The sequence below is a fragment of the Arachis hypogaea genome, chromosome 18 (genome assembly GCF_003086295.3).
Source record: "Arachis hypogaea cultivar Tifrunner chromosome 18, arahy.Tifrunner.gnm2.J5K5, whole genome shotgun sequence".
NCBI lineage: Eukaryota > Viridiplantae > Streptophyta > Magnoliopsida > Fabales > Fabaceae > Arachis > Arachis hypogaea.
In genome coordinates this window covers 19,849,612-19,856,459 of record NC_092053.1, presented here as the reverse complement: position 1 = coordinate 19,856,459, position 6,848 = coordinate 19,849,612, and the positions used below count along the sequence as shown (strand labels likewise).

The following is a 6,848-nucleotide window of genomic DNA, read 5'->3' as shown; positions in this document are numbered from 1 at the left end:
TATTACATGTATATCAAAATTAGTCACAAAAAATAATCACGGTGTATTTATATATAAATATATATTGTTTAATTCATTTTCAATGTGTATTTTATATTACAATATATATTTTATACCGATAATTGATTTTAATAGCTGATTTTAGTACTAGCATGGTTGATATATATATATATATATATATATATATATATATATATATAAAAGATCTCAATCTCAAAATTTTATAGTGATAAATGATTCCATCTCTTTATAAGAAAATTTTCCAAAATTTAAATATCTAATCTTATTGTTGATAAAGCTCGCCGATGACTTTGTGTAAAATAAAGATTAGGCAAAAAAAGGTCAAGCTGCAATACCTAAAATAGAAAATAGTACAATCTTTTCTCAAATGAACATTATTTCAACCCACATGTGGTTGATATACTTAGATTTCATATAAATATCCAATTATATATTTTTATATTAATTACATGTACATAAGTCAAGCCATTTTTATATGGACTATCTGTTAAACTTAATTTAAAAGGAAGTTATTGATTCAGGTAATCTAAAAAATTACAAATGGTAGCTGTATGATAAGCCTACTTATTATTATTTTAATGTATGAACATGGAAGTGTAAACATAATTTCCGTTTGAAGTTTTACTCCATCAACTCTTCAAGAAGCCTTCATTCTCTTCTTTCCATCACCCAAGATGATTGTGTAAGTTGTTCTCTCTAGAAGGAATTCATGTCTGAAAGCTAACTCACTTGAATTTTGTTGATCATTTTACTGCGCCTGTTATCATAAACCTGAAAAGGAAAGGATGCTATGAATGTACTTTTGCAAGGTATGGGCGTGATATCTTCACCATGTTTATAGTATACAGCGTCATTATAGTATACAATCACTTTAATTCTTTTTGTGCTTTCACAGAAGCGAACATGAAGGATTGAATGGAAGCCTTTAGCTTTCTTCTGTTATGCTTCTCTCTGCTGGATTTAACAGCATTTTGTGTTGCAAGAGACACAATTACCACACTGCAATCTATAAGTGATGGTGACACATTAGTTTCAGCAGATGAAACCTTTGCATTGGGAATCTTCAGCCCTGGAACTTCCAAGAACCATTATGTTGGAATTTGGTATAACAAAGATCCAACAAAGGCAATAGTATGGGTTGCAAACAGAGAAAACCCCCTCACTGACTCCTCAGGGGTTTTGAAGGTCAACAACACCGGAATTCTAGTCCTTCTTGATAGTAATAATAGTCTTATTTGGTCATCCAACACCACACGATCGGCACAAAATCCAGTTGCAAAGCTTTTGAATTCTGGGAATTTTGTTGTGCAGGATGACACCAATAGTGACACGGAAGATTTTCTGTGGCAAAGTTTTGACTATCCAGGCGACACAATCTTGCCTGGACAGAAGTTCGGAAGAAACTTAGCTACAGGATTAAATTGGTTGATAACATCATGGAAAAGCTCTGATGATCCTTCTCAAGGTAGCTTTAGCTATCAATTCGACATTGATGGATATCCGCAATTAGTATTAAGAGAAGGCACAACAAAAAGATTTCGTTTTGGATCATGGAATGGTATTCAGTTTAGTGGGGGACCACAATTGAAAAATGACTCTGTATTTAGATTTAGCATGATTTCTAATGAGCAAGAGGTATATTATGTATATTGGCTTGTTGATAATTCAGTGCATCAAAGGTTGCAGGTAACATCGGACGGATTCAGCCACCGGACAAGTTGGAGTGGTGGAAATACAGGTTGGACCACAGTTTCGCACTTACCAGTGGATGACTGTGATTATTATGGAAAATGTGGAGCATATGCTAGTTGTGATACAAACAGTTTTCCCATGTGTAATTGCCTGGATGGTTTTGTACAGAAAACAACTGATTCATCAAGTGGTTGTGTTAGGAGAACTTCATTGAGTTGCAATCATTCAGATGGGTTTGTGAAGTTTTCGGGGCTAAAGTTACCAGACACTGAAGGGACATGGTTTAATAGAAGCATGAGACTTGAGGATTGTAGGATCTTGTGCTGGAACAATTGCTCTTGTATGGCTTATGCAGCTTTGGATGTCAGCAAAGGGCCAAATGGTTGTTTACTTTGGTTTGGTAATCTCATAGATATGAAAGCGTTGAGTGCATCGGATGAAGATATTTATATAAGGATGGCAGGCAAAGATGTAGGTACTATATTCTCTCAATTTGGAATTTTGTTTCCTTTCATGTGTTTCATATTCTGTCATTTCTCACTATCTCCTCTGGTTTTTATTTTTTTTATTTTTTTTGAAATGAACATTTTGTAGAAGCTATTGAACAAAACAGATCACGGAAGTCCAAGAAACGGAAGCGAAAGATTATCATTGCCGTGAGCTGTGTGTTGTCTTTTGGAATTTTGATCCTATGCTTGGCCTTCATCTATAGATGGAAGAAGCATCTGAAAGGTAATTAAGTAATTCCCATTTTGTGGATTCTTGTATATATTATTCTAAGTTTGTTATTTAAATATGAGGATAAACTTAACCTATGTCCAAGAAGCTTAACTTCTGTCACAACAGAATATCTTGGCCCCTCTGGTTCCTTTATATGTGGTTAATTTGTAATAGGCATTATCCCAAAAAAAAAAAAAAATAGGGTTTTCAAACAGAGAACTAAGTACTGCTAATCAGTATAATGGTAGAAAAGTAATGTTGGTAGTTATTGGGAAGAGCAGAAGTTATAAACTTCTAATATACCATGCAACAATGAGCTTATTAGACATTTTTGTTTCCTTTTTCTTTAACTCATTAGATGCTACTTTGCAGGAAAGATTAAAGAAGAAACAGAATCAGGTGCAATAAATAGTCACCATGATGAGGATGATCTGGAACTGCCCTTATTTGATATGTGCACAATTACTTCTGCAACAAGTAATTTTTCAAGTGACAATATACTAGGGACAGGTGGTTTTGGATCAGTTTATAAGGTAATCTAATGGATAACATATTGTCATACCTGAGTCAAGAATGCATTATATTCTTGATCAATTTTGGTTTTGTCAATATTTAGTTATTGATTTTTCCTAATGTAACTAATGCTACGGATCTCATCTATGTAACGTTAGAAAGAAAGAAAAAAAAACTCAACTATCTTACAACTAGATTACTCATGACTTTAATAACTCCACTGAAATGATAAAATTTAAGCAAATATATGCAAAGTTAAATTTGTATCTTTTGTAGCTTAGAAATGGTTACAATTTGCAGGGTATCTTGGAAGATGGGCAGGAAATAGCTGTCAAGCGACTTTCGCAGAATTCAAGTCAAGGACTCCAAGAGTTCAAAAATGAAGTTATGCATATTGCTAAACTTCAGCACCGAAATTTAGTGAAGCTATTAGGGTGCTGCATTCAAGCAGGCGAGAGAATGTTGATTTATGAATTTATGCACAACAAAAGCTTGGACTTCTTTATATTTGGTTTGATTCAATTTCCTTGGAACCATACTCTTTTTATTTAACAAATATGGTTCAGAGCCTCATCAGAAAATTATCAGTCCAACTCATTTTCTTTTAAACAGATTGTGAGAGGGGAAAACTACTAGACTGGCCAAGGCGTTTTCTTATTATTAATGGAATTGCTAGAGGCTTGCTTTATCTTCATCAAGATTCAAGATATAGAATAGTACATAGAGATCTTAAGGCTGGGAATGTTTTGTTAGATGACGAATTGAATCCTAAAATCTCAGACTTTGGACTAGCACGAAACTTCATAGGAAATGAAAACCAAGCAAAAACAAGTCATATTGTTGGGACTTAGTAAGTGGCTAAATTATATGACATGTAGACAGGAACATAGAATGAAATTCTAGCTTTTTCTTTATTCAAATTTGTATGTTCATGTTTTGCACAGCGGCTATCTGTCACCGGAGTGCATAGTTGACGGGATATACTCAACAAAATCTGATGTCTACAGCTTCGGAGTACTGGTGTTAGAGATAGTTAGTGGGAAGAGAAACAGAGGATTCATCCATATTGATCACAATTTGAATCTTCTTGGGCATGTAAGCATAATTTTTTTGTTTGCCACCCATTTTCATTTACGGTTTCTAACCAAATAACATGATCCTAATTTCTGTAATTACAATATATACAAATGCAGGCATGGACACTTTTCACAGAAGGCAAGTGCTTGGAAATAGTCGATGCATCCATCAAAGACTCCATTGATTTGCCAGAAGTCCTAAGATCAATTCATGTTGGTCTACTATGCGTGCAACGAAATCCAGAAGATCGACCAAGCATGTCGTATGTGCTTATGATGCTAAGTAGCGAATGGACATTGCCTCAGCCAAAGAAGCCCGGGTTCTTTATTGAGAGAGATGCTGTTGGTGACAGTTCCTCATCAAGCAACAATAAACTATTATCAGTTAATAATCTCACAGTCACCCAAGTCTGTCCGCGATAGATTTTGGTTCAAAATTGATAAGCTCAAGGATGACCACAATGATAAGCCAATTCCATATACAATAGTAAACAGATACAGCACTTCACGACATACACAAGCGTTTTAGTCCTCTTATATGATACATTGATACGAAATTTTGTATCAATACGAAATGCATAAATAGGAGTAGTTAAGTAATTTTTTTTTATATAACCATGTTTCTTGCTATATAAAATATTGTTTATATACATTATACATCCCTACATACAAAAACAGAAAGAAGGACCTTGTTAAATTGTGAGATGAACTTGTATACCTATATCTTTCCTTGATATTCTGACATAAAGATCTTGCTGTGGATCACTCAGCACTCTAATATCTATCAGCTCATCTTACAGGGGAATTATATACGTTACAGCTACCATATGCTTCACATTTTACCATAATCATCACAGAGATCATTTGGTAATGTTAGATAGACACTTCAACTCTTATGCTTAACAATCCACACATAAAGAATAATGATCCTCCTGCAAATAGCACAAGCCTTGAATAAGCAGCTCATATGTGTAACATATCTCTTCCTTGTGCATAATTGTGGATATCCAACAATGTCAAACTGATGAGTATAGTTACCTTCAGAAGGATCATCAGAGCTAATCGGTGATGTTAGGTACCTTGTAAGGCCTGTAGTTAAGTCACTTCCCAGTTTCATCCCTGGCAGCAGCGTGTCATAAGGGTAACCAAAACTCTGCCAAATAAAACTCTTCAAATCATCATCATTGCTCCCATCTTCCTTCACAACCAGGTTCCCTGAACCCAAAAGCACTGCAACCAGTCGCTGTGCCAATCTTGATGTGATGGAATGCCAAATGATGGTATTGTTATGACTATGAAGAAAAAGATTTCCGTTGACAGCGACCTTCAAGACCCCGGACGAGTCATTAAGTGGAGTGTTTCTATTGGCAATCCATGCTACTGCCCTGGACGGCACTTTATTGTACCATATTCCGAGGTAACGGTTCTTGGAACTTTCAGGGATACTGCAGAATCCAATTGCTAAGGTTCCACCGGCTGAAACCATCGTGTCACCATCAGTCAGGGACTGTGTAGTAGTAATGCTTTTATGGCAGTGGAAAGTGGAAACTGCTATATCATGGTGCAATAAGAAGCATAGCGAGATAAGGACTCATTTGTGGCGAACCTGAGTTCCATTTAATGGTCTTTCGCTAGTTAATAGGTTGCGGTACGTACAAAGAGTCAAACCCCTAATACTTGTTTAACCCATTTTAACACACGAATGAATTGACCACTAGACCAATTTAAATTAGTTGACAAACCTCAATTTAATTGTTAAAATTTTAATTGTTTATATTTAATTCCTTAATTTCAATTGGATGTCACGTTTAACTTTGTAGGTTTTGACATTAGAGATGACAATAAATAGAGTAGTAAATTCTACCTGCGGGTTGAATTTTAACAAATTCTACCTGCGGGTTGAATTTTAACAAATTCAACCCTACCCTAACCCTAATCCTATTAAAATAAGAGGAATATTTCAATCATTAACCTTTTTTATTTTGGAATAATATATTTTTTTGTAAAAAAATCGTTAAATAATAACAAAAATTAGTATTATTGGGATTTTATTTATAATTTGTGTGGGATTTTAAACTCCTATAAACTATTAATGATTTTTTTTGAAAAATTTCTTCACTGGTGACGGCTAAGTGGAAAAAGATCGTTGCTGAAAATGATGTTGCAAGAAAAAAAATAATTGCAATATAAATACCTTTTAAAAGAAAAAAATAACATCGAACAATAAACGAAATAAAAGAATATTAATGTTGATAATATTGGTATTGATGATGACGATAAACAAGACAACGATGATAATAAAGTATACTTACACAATAAAAATAATAAAGATAAAAGTGATAATGATGAGATGAAGAAGATGGTGGTATTTGTCATGACCCGAACCAAGCCATGACTGGCGCTCAAGGGACAAGTCCCTCAGCAAGCCAAACAACCTAATTTTCAAAAATACAGACAGAATCTCCTTTGTTGCTAGGACCTTACCCATATAAAAATTATCTTCTTGTATCAATAATAAACATCCATTTCCAGAGACAACAACAACAACATATTCCAATTATATCCACAACCAAACATGTCCAAAATATGCGTTATATATATTAAGTTGATAACTAGAATATATAGTTAAATCCATAAGTCGTACATAACCAAATTATAATTACTATCTAAACAGTTTGAGATTCAAAATAACATACTCACACGAGGATCCTGCCTGTGGCATATGGAGCATTGACATAATCTAAATTTTGAGCAAATGTTCCATTACATAATTACTTAGCCATTGGAAAGAAGAAGGAAACACCGAAATGACTAAGATCTACTGAG

The 6,848-nt window shown here is 34.2% G+C and overlaps 2 protein-coding genes across 2 annotated transcripts; one reads left to right on the top strand and one right to left on the bottom strand.

Annotated features, from left to right (window-relative positions):
- The first annotated feature begins 468 nt into the window (after positions 1-468).
- Positions 469-4,719, top strand: LOC112772803 (G-type lectin S-receptor-like serine/threonine-protein kinase At4g27290). Its single transcript, XM_025817812.3, has 8 exons — positions 469-830; positions 917-2,188; positions 2,308-2,445; positions 2,806-2,966; positions 3,247-3,457; positions 3,559-3,796; positions 3,891-4,041; positions 4,140-4,719. The coding sequence occupies exons 2-8, from the start codon at positions 937-939 to the stop codon at positions 4,443-4,445; spliced, it is 2,457 nt and encodes an 818-aa protein (XP_025673597.1). The 5' UTR covers positions 469-830; positions 917-936; the 3' UTR covers positions 4,446-4,719.
- A 189-nt stretch (positions 4,720-4,908) lies between these two features.
- On the bottom strand, positions 4,909-5,508 carry LOC112769719 (G-type lectin S-receptor-like serine/threonine-protein kinase At4g27290). The gene has a single exon (XM_025814199.1). The coding sequence runs from the start codon at positions 5,506-5,508 to the stop codon at positions 4,909-4,911; it is 600 nt and encodes a 199-aa protein (XP_025669984.1).
- Positions 5,509-6,848: the final 1,340 nt, after the last annotated feature.

Excerpts from the sequence above, each read along its gene's own strand:
- LOC112772803 (XM_025817812.3), top strand. The coding sequence starts at position 937 with ATGGAAGCCTTTAGCTTTCTTCTGTTATGCTTCTCTCTGCTGGATTTA. Across the intron at positions 2,967-3,246 it reads GTTTTGGATCAGTTTATAAG|GGTATCTTGGAAGATGGGCA; the intron begins GTAATCTAATGG and ends TACAATTTGCAG. Across the intron at positions 3,797-3,890 it reads AGTCATATTGTTGGGACTTA|CGGCTATCTGTCACCGGAGT; the intron begins GTAAGTGGCTAA and ends TGTTTTGCACAG.
- LOC112769719 (XM_025814199.1), bottom strand. The coding sequence starts at position 5,508 with ATGGTTTCAGCCGGTGGAACCTTAGCAATTGGATTCTGCAGTATCCCT.